The sequence below is a fragment of the Protopterus annectens genome, chromosome 2.part0, assembly GCF_019279795.1.
Source record: "Protopterus annectens isolate FY-2018-M chromosome 2.part0, PAN1.0, whole genome shotgun sequence".
Lineage (NCBI taxonomy): Eukaryota > Metazoa > Chordata > Ceratodontiformes > Protopteridae > Protopterus > Protopterus annectens.
The window spans coordinates 1,432,050,215-1,432,066,978 of NC_056728.1; the positions used below are offsets into that span (position 1 = coordinate 1,432,050,215).

Below are 16,764 nucleotides of genomic sequence, written 5' to 3' on the forward strand. Positions count from 1 at the left end.
GTTTTTTCCCAAAACGGTTTGTAATAGCCTCATCATCCTGGAGCCCATTCTACCAGATATATGGCTACTGTGTCTACTTTTCACCCGGTCCTTCTGTCGATGTTATCTGTGCTGCAGTCACTTGGTCAAAGACTCCTGCCTTTGTGACACATTACAGGTCGGGCAGATCTTGGATGATATAAAAGCTTTCATATTCCAGGTTTGATCCTTAATATTTTCTTTATCTGTCCTGTCTTTTAAATCAGTAGGCAGTAAGCAGCAAACTCAATCTAAGGAGTTAGGGACACTGTATTGGATTATGGGAAGAGGGAGGAGCATGAGACTAGGATCTAGAGTCTGGAAGAGGTGGCTGAGCTGTATCCAATGAACGGATTCAAGACCCATCAGTGAGGAAGAATGAAAATGGACAAAATAGATGGAATGTTATTGTGAGTGCATAACTTCTTTTTTTTTTTTTTTTTTTTTTTTTTGTGTAGAAGGAGGTCTCAGATTTGTCGGCCTTTCTTTTAAGGTTGTTTCATACCTTTTGTATTTCTGTTGGAGATATTGGAAGCAGCAGTTACAGCTATAAATCTTGGAGCGTGTTGGCTACTTTCTTATAGGATTGAAAGACCAGTTAACGGAGTATGAATCTCAGAAAAGGATATCTGCTGTATCAAATGACTGAATGCCTAGTAATCTGTTCTCTTTGAGTGGTGCAGAGTGTACTGGATATTATTGCCTGACAGGCCTCACCAGATTGCACATCACTCCTTACTTTGCTTTTCAAGAATGGAGATAGAAGAGTATTGATTTTGGCAAGAAGGATAGTCTGCTTCTGAAGTGAGACAGACAGCTTGGATAATGTATGTGTGACTGGTTTTCTGCATTCGTCGGAGTAGTGTGATTACATTTCTAATGGCACAGATATAGGAAACACAGAAAGTGCTTCAGTAGTAGTATACCCTGAAATAAAGAGTTGAGGACTTTAACAATATGGTAATGGCAGTGGAATGAAGGGGCTTTCAAACAAATGAGCCAAAAAAAAGTTTTCATTGGGATTTTTGTAGTGTATAGTTCATGTTGTATGTTTTAGTAATATTTTCTGAGGCTTCATACTAGATTAGTAAGGTATCTGTTACTTTATCTTTTTAATATTCAGGCTTCAGAGCTTCATACTAGATTAGTAAGGTATCTTTTACTTTATCTTTTTAATATTCAGGCTTCAGAGCTACTGATTTCTTTGGAGCCATTTACATGAACAATACTACAGATATAGAGATGGCAGCTGTCGACTGCGACAAAGCACTGACAGTGGAATTCAAACATGATGACAAACTTAATGAAGATTCTGGGGCCTTGATACAGGTAAATGAATTTTGACTTGCCGTTGGTAGAAATACAGAAAATGTATGTTATTAAAAAGAATGCAGTTGTTTATATCACAGAGGATAGCTCACTGTCACTAATAAAGTTCTTTCAGAGTTTATTGTAATCACGGCTTATTCACTACAATCAGACAAGCAGATAGCTTTTTATTAAAAGTTCAGAAGTGCAAAATAACATTACATTTTCGTGAGTATATTAAAGTACCAGCAGATATGTGTTATTGGATGCTTAACAAGCATATTTAGCATCGTATGTTAATCTGCACTTTCAAAGAGTTGAGCAGAAGTTTGCCTCTAGTGTGTGTGATAATTCATGACTTATTGCTTTATTATGAGCTGCATACTAAAATACATAGCAGGATTACTCAAGTTGTCTAGTCAAAGATGTTTCAGAGAGCTGTCCTCGGCATGTCATTGTATTTTTCTTAAGTAAAACAAGTATTTTTCCTAAATACTGTGTCGAAAATCTTTTTCATAGATAGCAGCCTTATGTTTTCAGATAGGTTGGTAGAAGATTTCCTCTTCATGTGTGTGTTTTTCAATTCATGTTGTAAGTGTTTGAGCCTCCACAGCTGTGGGTACCATGCTCTTTTTAGTTCATGCTAGTATCCCTGCTTTTGGATTAAAGGGTATGCTTATCACTCCCTATTTATTTCCTACTTCACAATGTCTAGATCTGTTTGTAGTCCTTTGAAGTAAAGTGTCTGCATTCAAGGCTGAAAGAACTAGGAAAACATATACTTGCCATGTGTCTTTGCAGACACTTGATAGGACATTACTAGCTTTTTCTGTTTTATTTTTGACAGTCATACATGTCCACAGATGCCTTCTGTGCCGTCATATTATGGTACCACTTGCCATCTCCACCAGGCAGAACTCAAGCTCTTTCTTATCTCCCATTTCTTAGCAGAGATGGAGTTTGAAACTGGGCATCAAAGCGACCACTTCTGAAAGGAATAAATGAAATTCATGTCATTCTGTGAGAATCCAGCTATCAAATGTACCAGCAAAAGTTCTTTTTTGTATTTTATGCATCTTTTGTTTATTTATTTACTTATTTTAATTTGTTTACCAGGGCATGGTACCAATCCTAATGGATCTTTTTTCAGATCCTGCTTAGCCAGAAGTGTAAGACTGTAAGTACAGTAGAATAAAAATGTGATGCATTGACCACATACAGAGATTGAAACAATAGCTAAAATCTGCACTGAGTCATCATGCTTTAAAACATCTGTAAACATTTAATGTAGCTAAAAAGCATAGAACATTTTTGCAGGGAGACCACATCCCCTGTAACGCCATGTGGGGGACCACACTCTGCAACCACTTTTCTATGTACGTTATTTACAAATCTGCTGTCTGGAGAGGAAAAAGTGAATAGACTTTGTTGACCACAGAAGTAGTTTGTTCGTTTTGGCGGGTTTAGTAGCAGGTGCAGTTGCTGTATGTAATTTGAAAGTAGTAAGGGAGATTTTCTAGCTCTTTTTTAATTATCTGGGAGAGGCTATATTTACAAACAACCATATTGTCTGTATATAGCATGGCAGTAGTTGTGGAAGTGTGGTGCGAAGTCCATTAATGAAGATGGAGAAGAGAAGTGTTAGTAGAAAGGAACTTTGAGGCACACATTTTACAAAGAGATGACAGATTTGTACATACCTTTACAGAAAAGGTTGTTTTAGAAAAAAATAATTGGGCTTATTGGTAAAGCAGTGATGCCTTGAAGTAATAGATAACGATTAAGTGGGTCTTCTTTGGAAACTGTCAAAGTATACAGGACTGTTGTTGTGTCATTGTTTAAACAGAAACCATGCTGGTGAGTAGAGAGTATATAAAACCTGTATAAATAGAGACAAGACAACTGAGTGTAAGTTAACATTTCAGAAGTTTTGTTAGGGTTGGTAAGATGGAAATGGGCTTTAAATCACTCACACAAATAGGTTCAGGAATTTTTAAGAGAGAGGTAACTATGGTTTACATGCAAATATGTGGCATTGTGGTGGTTAAGAGGCATAGCTTATAGATGTGTTTTAAGCGTTAGGTTACAGATCGTGGCATACTTTTATAGTCCAGGGATGGAGTCCATCAGATGTGGGAATTGTGTCACTGGATGTTTAGTCAGAGTTTTTCAATTTCTTTTGTTGTTATGGCTAAAAAATGTAAATTGATTCACTGGGCAAAAGGGAAGTGGCATGTCTGTATGAAAAAGTGCCAGACAAGTGAGAAAAATCATTTAGAAAGTTTGTTGAAAGGAGACCTGTATTGATACTTCCCTCTTTTTTTTTTTTTTGCTTCAAGACAATCCAGTTCTTGAGATGCTTGGGATGGTTTTTGAGGGAGGTTTTCTGCAAGTAAATGTGGAGAGACTTATGTCATCTAATAAGCTTTGGGGGGGGGGGGGGCTCAGGTTAGTAGTTTTTCTCTGTATTAATGGGATTTGGTAATTTTTTCCATACCTGCCAAGCTGTGTCTGTCATTTCTATCAGGACATTTAATTTTTTGGTAATCCAAAATTTAGGCTTATTTTGTGCAGCCAAGAGATGACGATAATTGACTTTTTTTCTTATAAGTGCACCAGTTGTGCAGTCAGTGTTTTGCAGCTTCTATGGAGTTATTGGTGGTAAGGATAGAGGGGACTGATGGGGGAACCAGTAAGTGAAGCTAATTCTGCTTTTAGTGCAGCTATATTTTGGTCAGAATTTTTTTGTTTTAAGGTGGTGAACATTGGGGGGGGGGGGGTGTTTCCCATATATCAGGAAAAAGATGTTCATCAGTACCACTGTTGCAGTTGCCTTTAGACGATATGGGTAGTTTCCAACAACCAACAGACTTCACAAAACTGTGGCTCACCCCCGCACCTAGATTTCTTCAGTGCTCTCCTTCTTCTTCAAGGAGAAGCATCTCTAGGGCTTCACAGGAGCAGCAGTTAAAGTCCCTGTTGAGCAACCCTTCCACTCAGAAATTGTTACTGTTTTAAGAAAATATTTATTTTTTTCCCTTTAAGAAGTATTTTTTAGCAATATTGGAAGTTTCCTGTCCGATACCACTGCTTATAGCAAACAATGTTATTTAGTTAACCATGGGCTATTTTTATGTAAATATATGTTCTGCTTGTGTAAACTTTTAAATCCCTGTCCACTGATGCCAAATATGGAAGAAAAAACAGATGTCCAGAGAGGGAAGTAGGGTGATAAAAAGAAGAAAGGACCTTTTGTAAAAAGGCGCAATCTAATGATTCAGGAAGACTATGCCAACATTCCCTCCCTCCCTCCCACCATATGTCAAAAATCTGTCCCAGAAGCTGGCTCTTTACATTCCCCTTTGTAAATAGACTGTATAGGACATTGGGATGTTAAAAGAAGTGCAGGAGTGTTATAGTTGGCTCTGGATACAAAATTCCTTTCAGTAAAATTCCGCCCCACCCTTCTAACCAAACAGAATTTTTCCTTCAGGTTCTTTAACACCTTTTCACCCAAAGAGTCATACACCCAATCTAGCCTTTATATCAGTAGGGCAAATGCTTCTATTCCAGAATGTTTCTGATACGAACGAAAGAGCTTTCATGGAGACCAGTTCTAGATCTGTCTTTTCTCAATCTATTTGTGAAAGTGCCAAGACTGAAAATGTTAACCTTTCAGGATCTGTTACCTCTCATCCCTTCAAGCCATTTTATGGTAATATTAGATCTAAAAGAAGCGTATTTTCACATTTCCATAGCCACTGGCTTCAGAAACGTTCTCCAGTTCTCTGTGCCTCAGTCACACTGTTAGTTCTCTACTTTACCCTTTGGGTTTTCCATAGCTCTCACGATATTTACAAAGTGTCTAGCCCCAGCCATAGCTCATGGTAAAATGCATGGCATTCACATATTCCCTTAATTCATTTGCTTATCTTTGCAGTCTTTTTCCAAATGTCAGTAGTCCATAGAATGAGTTTCATCTCTTCTGACCAGTCTGGGATTCCAGGTAAATGTTCAGAAATCCTCCTTCACCCTATCACACAGGATTGTGTTTTTGGAGTGTTTTCCCAACACCTTATAAAAAAAAAAAAAAAACACAGGAGAAGATGGATTTTTGTCTGGAAACTTTCCTGTGCTTCTCTTGAATTCCCTGGGGAAAAAAATCTGATTTCCCACCACAGGGCTGCCCACTCAACAGAGTGAAGGCATGGGAGGGAGACAGAGCTTTGTGAAGCTGGATTGTTGTTGTATTCTAGACTGGATACAAACCATATAGTCCAGAGCTACTGTAGCGAGAGATTTGAACATCTGCTGTTATAAGTAGGTGCAACTTACACAACTGTACTTTATCTCTTCTTATGCAGTTGGCCAAGAGCAATTACCACAAGCTTCTTAACAGATTGGATCTACTCACACAAGACAAGGGTGGTTTGATACACTCTAGTCTAAAACAACTTTAGTTAACTGCCTGGATGATTCAGTGCTGATGCCTTTTACAGACGTCTTTCATGAGGGTGAGCAACAGGTACTAAAGGAGGCAAGAAGACCTGCTACTAGTAAATCGGTTTAGTATCAAAATGAAGAATGAAGGTTCGGCAAACACGGGAATTTCGAACGTCAGTTGATTAATTCCAGTTTTGCCGACCTTCAGTTCTCTGAATGTCTGTTTCATTGAATGCCACTGTGTATTTGCTGATATGTGTTCAATGTTACAAAAAGAAATTGTGGTACAGTGCGGATCGGGAAATTTATCCTTTTCCTCACTGTAATGTGATCTCAGAGTTAGAATATATAGTTTGCAGGGGGTGTGGGGGGAACATTCCCCCCACAGGGAGGTGCTGGAGGGCTTGCCCCTGCAAAAATGTGAATTCTATCATTATGCAGTACTGAACTGCATCTGTTCGCACTGCTGGAAAGTAAGCAGGTAAGTACATCCTGGCTGACATCAAAAACTGCCGAATTTGACATTTCGGTTCAGCAATGTCAGCTAATTAACATGCAGCACATCGAACATTTAAACTGCATTTTTGACCGGTTTATGTTGTGATGTGCGATGTTATGATAGTAAACTTAGTAAATCTCATATTCACAAGTGGAAAAGATTTTCTAGTTGGTGCCTAGCCATTAATCAGGAATTATGTACCACATGTTCCTAAATATTTTGTGAGCTGTTTTTCTCTGTCCTTTCTTATTCCTCTATCACTGTTCATCTAGTGATCATTTCAGCATCTCTGCGGATGGATCCTCCTTTTTCATCTGCTTTTTGGTAAAACAGTTTCTGGAAGGAGTTTTGCATCTTAGACTTCCTACAAAATAGATGGCTCCTTCTTGGGATCATATCTTTGTGCTGCAAATATTTAATGATTTCTCACCTTAAACCAGCTCATCAGGCAGAGTTTAGATTCTTCACTTGGAAGACTGTACTCCTTTTTGCTGTAACATCTGTAAGAAAAGTATATTTGCTGCAAGTTGTCATGGTGAGCGAACCTTATCTGATCTTCCTTAGAGATAGGGTCAAATTAAAAATAAATTGCTCATTTATGCCCATAGTTGTTTCAGAATTCACTTTGAATCAAGCCATCACTCTCCCAGTGTTCTCTCGGGATCCTCAGAACCAGAGAGAAAGGATTCTACATACTATAGGTGTGGTGCTTAGGCAGCTTGGGTACTGTTTTGACAGAACTAAGTCCTTTAGAAAAGCAGATCAGCTGTTTATTTCTTATGATGAGACAAAGAAGTGACTGCTTTGAGATGATTATCTTCAGCTATTCCTTTTCCATAGCCATGGCATTTCTATTCCTGACAGCATCAAGGCAGATTGTACTAGAGTCTTAGCTTCTATGACAGCATACAGGAAAGGGGTGGACTATAAAAGCATTCTACAGGCGGCTGCATAATCCTCTGTACATACTTTCACAAAGGATTATAAACTGGATTCCTTCTCCAAGTCCAGGACTGACTTTGCTGAGACCATTCTCCAGGAGCTCTTGGACCTTTAGCCTTCCTCCTCCCATATTGTATAGGCTTTGGTGATCAGCCCATGTAACCAAAGGCTACTGCAGCAGTGGAATGATGAACATAGTGCAGGTGTGTAAGTTACACTTACCATCACTGCTGCAGTAGCTGTACTCACCATCCATCCCTCTACTGTTGTATACATGGTTTGTTGTTGGATATAAAGTTATTTAGTATTCTGTATATTTTATTTTATTTTATTTTTTATAAAAAAATAAATAAATAAGTTATTTAATATTCTGTATATATTTTAAAAGTTCAGGATGAGTACACTCTTTCTTTCTCTGTGGGCAAGAAAGTCCTGAAATTGCCTATACTCTGAATGTTGATTTCCCTCCAAGGGGCTAGCCAATCAGTAGACAGAGTGCAGATGTGGGAGGGACCCAGAGCTTTGTGAAGATGGCCAGTTATCCTATCCTAGACAGGCTACAACCCATATATCCAAAGGTTACTGCAGATATAGAGGAACATTAAAAAAAGTGGTGTGGCCAGACATAGATTCTGGGAAATGCACAGTGCTAAGTATAGGCTATAGTAAAAGAGAGAAGTTATGTCATAATGGTATGTCTGAGGGGCAGCTGTCAGGATTTGGAAGGGTACTGCATTTTTTTAGGGGGGGTGAAACATTTATTTTTATGAGCAGAAATGGGGAAGAAAAACAAAGGCAAATATGGGGACTGGTACATACATTAGCTAGAGGAAGGAAGCACAAAACAGATGCACTGAACAAATGAGATAAAGGAAGTGAACATGATGCATATTGCTGGAAAACTGGGGAGCAAGGAAGGTGAAAAAGCACTGGATGGACTTTGGATGGATCTCATCATCACAAACATGGGGACAAAATGCTCCACACCGGAAGTATATCCCTCGTTGGTGAGATCAGATCACAAACTTATCTCACTGGAAATCCACATCCCGCCCCCACCCCAAACAAAAAAGACCACAGTGAAGAACTTCTCTAAAGCAAACTTCACACACTCAAGACTGGTGTGGTATCCTTCAAGGCCCCCGAGCCAGTGGAAACCACAATCCAAGCTGCGGAAGCCCTTACAAATGCCTTCTACGAACACCTCCAGGACTGCATGGATCAGGCAATCCCTAATAAAACCAAGACTCTTTCCACCAAGGGCAAACGTCCAGTCTGGTGGACCCCAGCCATAAACAAACTTTACAATAAGAGGAGAAAGCTGTTACATGATAGAGCAAAATCCATAAAAGAGAAGACACCCTTGATCATTATTAGTAAAAAAATACGAGCACTCATAAAATCATCCAAGGCCAACTTTGAGAGAAAAATTGCAATAGATTCAAAAGACAATCATAAGGCCTTCTTCAGCTATGTTAGAAACCTGGGTGGAAACTCCGAGATATGCGAAGAATTAGTCCAAAATGATACAAAAATCACTGAACCCACAGACATTGCCAACATACTGGCAGACAGGTTCAGTGCAAACTTCACCCCTCTCCCCAAAAGGAGAGATAACTATCCCAGCGGAGTGTAGCCTCCCAGACATCTCAAATGCGCAGGTGAAAGCTGCTCTCTCTAAAGCTAAAAACACAGCATCAATGGGACCGGATGGTGTCCCCGGCTGTGTGCTACGAACTCAACGAGGAACTAAACCCACATATAAGGCAGCTGTTTAATCTTAGCCTTACCACAGGATACGTGCCCAAGCAGTGGCGTACGGCAACTGTGGTCCCACTCCACAAAGGCGGTGCCTCTACGGACCCTGGTAATTACCGCCCCATAAGCTTAACAAGCCTGGTCTGCAAAGCTATGGAGAGGATCATAATGGAACTCATAAACAAAGACATAGGGGACTTGCAGACATTGGACCCGACCCAGTTTGGCTTTGTCAAGGGCAGATCATGCCTTTTGAACTTGGTCGACTTCTTCGAAACAGTCACCAAGGCCATTGATGAGGGAAAGGCAGTCCATACAGCCTACCTTGACCTTGCAAAAGCTTCGACACAATACCCCACTCGGGTATTATAGAGAAACTTACCAGCTTAAATGTAAACCCATATGTCACAAGATGGGTTACAAACTGGCTAAAGGACAGAACCCACAGGGTTAGAGTTGCTGGCGCCATGTCAGACTCCAAGCCGGTCACAAGTGGTGTCCCACAGGGCTCAGTCCTTGGCCCCCTGTTGTTCGGCATCTACTTCTCAGAAGTACAGGCAAACATAGGAGGACTATGGCTGACAAAGTTTGCAGATGACTGCAAACTGGGCGCCATAGTAGAAAGTACATCGGACACAGATATCCTTCAGAGGGGTCTCACGGAAACTGATAACTGGTGCCAGAGCCATGGCCTGAAGTTAAATGCCAAAAAATGTATCGTCATACCCTTTGGGGAAAACAAGGTAACCCCAAGCTACCATATAGGTGGCAATCCATTAAGCACAGAAGAGGTTATCGGGGACCTGGGGACCCAGGTTGACAGTGGCCTTTCTTTTGACACTCACATTGCTAAAGTGGTTAGAAAGACCTTCTACATTGCCCACCTGATCATGAAGGGATTCACATCCAGATCAAGTGAGGTCATTGTTCCCCTGTACTCTTCACTTATCAGACCAATGATCGAGTACAATGCCCCATTCGGGATGTATCTCACCCGACACCTGCAGCAATTGGAGAGACCCCAAAAGTTCCTCACCAAAAGGATAAAGGGACTCCAAAATCTGTCATATGCTGCCAGACTGAAGAAACTCCAGCTCTATTCAGTCGCATACTGCCTGCTCAGAGGTGACCTGTGCCTGACATACAAGGCCATGTCCAACCCGGAATTAATGGACATGCTCCACCTCAAAAATCCAAATCTACCAGATCCACTAGAGCAAGCGACTTAAACCTTAGCACGGATATAAATAGGACATGCTGGAGGGATAGATTTGTCACCCAGAGACTCCCTATGCTGTGGAGTAAAATCCCGGTCCATGTGAGGCAGAGCACCTCGCTGGCTCTGTTCAAGAGAAATCTTGACCGGTGGATGGGAGATCGTAGGTTTACCCCGGGAATCATCTCTGTGTCACTGCTGGACAGAGGCACAACAAACTAATGGGCACAGTATTTTTTAACATAAGGGGTGGCGTAAGCCACAAAACTTTGGGCTAGGCTTATAAATGCCTTAGGGCAGATAGCCTAGTATAAACCTATGAACTATAAAATAGGTCAACACACTTGGATGAGATACAGCACGTAGGGAGGGAATATAGTATTGGCTATGTTGTGTTGTGTCTTTTGGCTTTTTCTGGTTAGGGGTTGCCACAGCGGAACTCCGGTCTGCTAATGATTGGCAGTAGATTTTTACGTGCTGACTTGCCAGGCCTGACGCACAACCTTTAACAAAGGACCGCCCATTCACGCATGTCGCCACACAGAAGACGCTCTAACTGAGAATCGAACGGGACAACGTCTTACTGTGAGGCGACAACGCTACCGCAGCACCACCACCGCAGTGGAATATAGTACTGGCTATGCATGTATATAATTATGCAAGCATGTGCATGTCTTCTGAAACATGTTTAGAGGTTTGGATAGAGTGCAGAAGGTATGTGTGAATAGCAGTGGCCAAATTCCAAATACTACAGGGATAAACACCCATCACAGAAGGCAGCCATATAAGTCACTGACGTAAAAAAGGTGGAGTTACACATCACCTTGTACAGTATACATCAGGAAAGTGTAGACAGCCATATGGTGGCACAGCACAGCTATTAGTGCATTGAAATATGATGTACACAGGTTGACCACTGGTATGTTCCCATGAGCCAGATTTGTAATGGCAACACACCTTACTCTGGTGGGTCATGGGGGGGGGGTGCTCATATTTCCAGCACCTGCAAGATCCTAGGCAGTATACTACTCGGTCTTCCTCAGACCAGAGTCCACCATCCTTATGAAGGCTTCCTACATCACTCCACACAGCTCCTGATGAATGTCAGCCATAACAAGAATAAAGGGGTGTCCATTCCCTCAGGACGGCTACTTCATGTGGGCTCCTTGCTCGTCACGGAGGTCATTTATTAGATTAGTCATTGGTCTCTTGTCTGTGGGCCCTTCCTCTCCTCAGCTGGACTACTGGTAATGTGTCTGAGACAAAGTCATAGAGACAAGCCGCTCAAGAAAGAAAGGCAATCTGATAACGCATATAGCAACTAAAATGAAAAGAATAATGGAAATTATAGCATACCCCTCTGTTATACAAGATGGTGAAGGTTCCTCTGGTATATCACATGATGGGAAATCCTGTTTATCTAAATATAGCAAAAAAGCTATACACAACAATGAATAATCACAGGTATTCAATTCAGTTATACACAATGTTTCACCTAGCAAAAGTAAACCATTAATAAGAGGATATATTATATCTCTCCCAACCCTCTGTATGTGGTGTAACACATCACTATTATTCAGCATTTTCCTGATGTCAGAACTGGTATGTTCACAAAGTAATAAAGGAGGCCCACTGATACTGTAACCTAGCAGTGTCACACATTTACAGAGTGTGGTGTGCAGCCCAAAGCACTGGAATACTGCATGTATTTATCAAAGGAGCCCACATTTATGCCAAGGCCACTGAGTCTCAAGACCATTCTCACCTTGCTAGTACCATTCCTCAGGCAGCACCTCCTTTCTCTAGAAGGGCTCCACTGGTCAGTCATGCAGTAAACGTGTGGATACCCATCGGAGCAGCCTTAGGTTAGCTAGTGCCCTAGGCAAAAGGGCTGCACAGCGCCCCCCACCACCCCACCCAGTGCCCCCATCCTAGTCTACCTACATTAAATAGATACTAGAAAAGCACCCCCTTAGAGCGTCACCCTAGGCAACCGCCTAGTTAGCCTATGCCTAAGGCCGGCTGGTCATCTTGTTTATGTTTAAAAGAATATAGTGAGTCATGCTGCCTAACATGCAGGGGAAGTTTATTCTACAGGTTTGGGAGGGTTGTAAATCTATTCCCCCCTTATTTTTTACTGTCGATAAAGATTTAAGTGCTTGTTTATAGTATTGGTGGAGATAATTGACTGGACTTGTGGAGAAACATAATTTCCAAGACATCAGGTCAATAATGGCACAGTAGGCGAGACAGAAATCTCCCCATAAAGTCAGTAAGACACTGAATAAAGGGCTAGAGCTTCCAGCCTCTCTTGATATCTTGGGGAATTTAGGCCTGTGATCTTTTTCATTAGGAACTTTTGGAGTCTTTCTGATTGTTGATACATTTAGTGAGATGCATCTCAAAGGGTGTACAGTACTCAGTAACTGGGCAAATCATTGCTGAGTATAATGGAGTAATTTCCCTTTTTAGACCCTGATGATATTCATTTGGCAATTAGCAGGGCTAAATAAAAAGATTTCCTCAGCAGTTGTTACATGATGGTCAAAAGAGAGGGAGATATCAACCCAGGTATCTAGATTCCTACGTACATTTTTGTTTTGTAGAGACAGTATAATGAGAGGAAGGGTGTCTACATGTGATGTTGCCACACATTTTATCATTTAGTTTGATTCCATTTTTAATAGACAGCTTACTATGGTAAGTTAATTTAGTTGAGGGGAATGTTGGGTGTCATAAGATGACTTAAGAACAACCCCCAGCATGCAGTTGTTAGCCAGAGGTCTTGGCTGTCTTTGGAGATCTAAGAAGTACATACCAAAAAGAGATCCAAGCACAAAAACCTGAGGAACATTGCTGGTCTCTTCCATACCTTCTAATGAGGCACCTGCGAATTCACTCAGTGCAGGCTTTGTCTGTCATTCAGTTTGCTATCCATCTTATCACATTTGGGTTGATTTTTAAAGTATCTAACTTTTGTACGATGCGTTGGGGAATGGTGTCAAAGGCCTTAGCCATCTCAAAGATATGCCACATACAGTATATAGTCATTATCTACAGCCTCAGTAAGCCTTTCAAAGAAATTTATCAGATTAAATAGACAGGATCATATAATTTACAAAACCAAACTGTTGGGGTTCAGGTCTAATAAGAGTCTTGATATCACAGTTTGAGGATGGTTGTAATATGGTCAGTGGCTTTGCAGATAAGAAATGTAAGACTGATAGTCCTCTAATTACTTGGATCAGTTATAAGGCCACCCTTATAGATGGGCATCATCACCACTGCTCTGTGACATTCATCAAAGACAAAACCAGTAGCTAAACTTAATTTGAACAGTTTGAACAGTTTGAGGAGTTTGTCTGCAAGACCATTAACCCTGTTAATTAAGCAACCAAGTATATTTTTAGGTCCCATGAAGGAACTCTTTTTGGTTTTGGTTAGCAGTTTCAGTAAATGATCTTTAAAGGTAATTAAGAAAGTAAGGGATTCAGATTTGTCATTTTAAGTAGAAGTCTTGTTATAATTCTATAATCTTTGCTTTTTTTATATACCTCTAAGGTCATTATTGTTAATATGGGTCTACTTCATAACACTGAAATTTCATAACGTTGAATTTCATAACATCGAGACCAAAACATCTAAATCCCAAAACACTGAAAATCCAAAACATTGAAAACTCAGAACATTGAAAGTGTGCTTCATAACATTTAAAACTACAGTGCATATATAAATAACATCCTCTCCACCTATAACAAAACTTGGCAAGCCCCCCTGCACCCCCCCCCCCCATACACTGAGGTTAGGAAGTTAACTTTTTCCACTGTAGTGCAATCTTGGAGTTGGTATATTTAATTTACGGGGGTGTGGGGGGCAGAGCTTCCCATATGGGAGTGCAGGGGGGCTTGCCCCCCTGCAGAAACATAGTAGAAAGTGTGTTTGTTGGGTGGTGTTGTAGGTGGAGGGGGTCTTATTTACTTGTGCAATGTACTTTTCAGTGTTATGAAGCATATTTTCTATATTCTGAGTTTTCAATATTTTGGGTTTTCAGTGTTTTGAATTGTCGATGTTATGGTCTCAGTGTTATGAAATTCAACATTATGAAATTTCACAGTTATGAAGCAGACCCATTAATATAGATTTTGCCAGCTTCACCATCTTTTTTGCTTTGCCAGAAATATAAAAGGCTTCAAGCTTTAAAAAATGTCAGAAGTGCAAACATGAAATCCCTGCCACAAAACACACATCAACAGTGTGTCATCTGCCTTGGACCTGAGCACTTAGATGCTCAGTGTGACATAGCACCTGAATCTCTCATCAGTCATTGAAACAAGCATATATTAAAGGCTTTTTCCCTGTTACAGTGAGAGAATCAGCCAGTAACTCTTCTCAGCTCCCTAAGGATTCTGAGAAGCAGGCGTCCAAGCCAGTGTGTAAAGAAATACTAAGAGAAAAAGAAAAGAAAATTCAAAGGAGAAAGATAAGAAAAAAGAGGTTTCCAAATCTCCCCATATTCTCCTACTGAAAATTGCCAGGACCTCTACCACAGTATCTTCTCCAGCTTTGATCATTGCAAATCCATCATTGCATTGTTTCACAGCATCAGTTATCTACAAGTTGGTACAGAGGATTAAGGTGTTGTTAATGAGCTTTTTCCTTTGGTCCAGGATTTGATTTTGTCAGTCTGCACTTCCCTAACTGTGTAACGCTAAGAAAGTCACTTAACCAGTTGGTGCTTCGGGGCTGAGTGTGTAAAAGGTCCATGGAGGTCATTGCTCTATCCCGGTTAACAAACAGAAGTAAAAATAAATAAATAAAATTAAAACTAACATAGACACCAAAATCATTATCATACATGACTGGTCTCCCAAGAAAATGAGCCCCTCAAGCTCTCCATCCTCCGAGGGAGATATTATGAGGTTCCAGATCTACTTCTGCAGCCTCTGTTAGGTTTACTAGGTCTTCCAGAAGTGTCATTGGTTTTGAGTGAGTGGATGATGAGGGCCTCCATGAAGGCACAAATAGATATGGAAGTCTTACCATCCCCCCACTCCAAAGGCAAACAGAGCTCCTTCTGCAGCTTCCATTTCAGCATATTTGGCATTGAACCAGAGATTCCCCAAGACATCCTCCTGTCAGTTTTGGCAGCACAGGCTGCATCGACTCCCAGTAGTTCATCTGATTAACACTAAGGTCACAGAACCATCCTCAACACTGACTCTGTGTGGTCCAGATGTGCCTTTGAGCTCTTCTGTCTTCAATATCTTGGTGTCAGTCTCTTCCTTGAACACAAGTGATGCACTGGCACATGGAGCACACCTCTCTGATCTTTCCTCCTGGGACAGTTACTGTGATGCCTTGTTTAGTGTCATTGGCATTGACCTCAGCGTTTTATGAGTTTGAGAGGATTTTGGCATGCCAGCATATGTGAGGAGCCATTGCCAGTAGGGCTTTGGATTCACCTTTACACCCATTCTAGCTGCTACCTTCACTGCTCACTATCAGCCACAATGACAGCCTAGGTCTAAAGGTTGTAACCCATCCCTTTAACAAGGGCACAGGACACCTCCATCTGTTTCAGAGATTCAGCCTCCAAAGTATATAGGAATTGCATGTGCAAAAGAAGATCTGTATATACCCCGGCAAAGTCTCTCACCGAGGACACAGGCTTTGATGAAGCCAGAGAATGTTCTTCCCACACTTCCCCTGAAGGCACTACCTTCAAGTGAAGTAATAGGGGGAACTGGCCCACTGACACTGCTTCCTCAAATGACTAAGTGCTCATTAAGACCTTTAGAACTGGCCCATCAACTTCCTGGGTGGTCCCTCCCACAAACTGCTTTATAAATGTAGTTGTGAAGAGGGCATGGTGAGATCTGGGTGTGATGGAACCATTCCTCAAAAACAAGATAAAATTCTAAAGCCTGTCAGGGACCTACCCTCTTGGATTAAGGGACATCTGGTAGGTTCCACTGTGGTTACAGCAACCATGATGAAAGAGCTGTCAGAAGACAGATCTAAGGGCCATACTCGAAACAATGAACCCAAAACAGTAGAACAATTTGGAAAGGGAGCCTACACCTTGGAAATCTTTTCCCACCAGGTATGAAATTGTCTCCGATTTGACCCATTTCTAAAGAAAGCTTGCTGAATGAACCTTAAATTCCCTTCAGAGACCATGAACATCGGACACGGGGCAAATAATGGATGCCTGATTATTCACCATGTTGTCCATTACAAAACAGACTATGAAGCTAATTTGTAAGGCAGCCAATGGTACATTGAGAGAAATGTACACTGGTATAATGACACATTTCTATACCAATGGCACTGGCTGAGACTGTTCAACTTCACTGACAACTTTTAAGTCATCATTCCTTAATGTCCCTTATGAGGGAGCCTTGTTATTTCATCCTTAAAGTGATTTTTCACTATTCTTACCTTAATGGTCGTTTTATTGTTATAAAGCCTCCAACTGTAGTTTCTCAATAATTGTTTCATGATTTACAATCATTTTTACCTTTTTTCCTGTTATTTTCATTGTGTGAGCCTCTATTTCCTTGTAATTCTCTGTGGAATG

General features: G+C 40.9%; 1 protein-coding gene across 1 annotated transcript in view; it reads left to right on the forward strand.

The window, feature by feature from the left end:
* SEC24D (SEC24 homolog D, COPII coat complex component) overlaps positions 1 to 16,764 on the forward strand; it is an 866,900-nt gene that overhangs the window by 728,973 nt on the left and 121,163 nt on the right. The window contains exon 17 of the mRNA XM_044061657.1: positions 1,202 to 1,347. Coding sequence (XP_043917592.1) covers positions 1,202 to 1,347 — 146 coding nt within the window. The remainder of the gene's footprint in view (positions 1 to 1,201; positions 1,348 to 16,764) is intronic.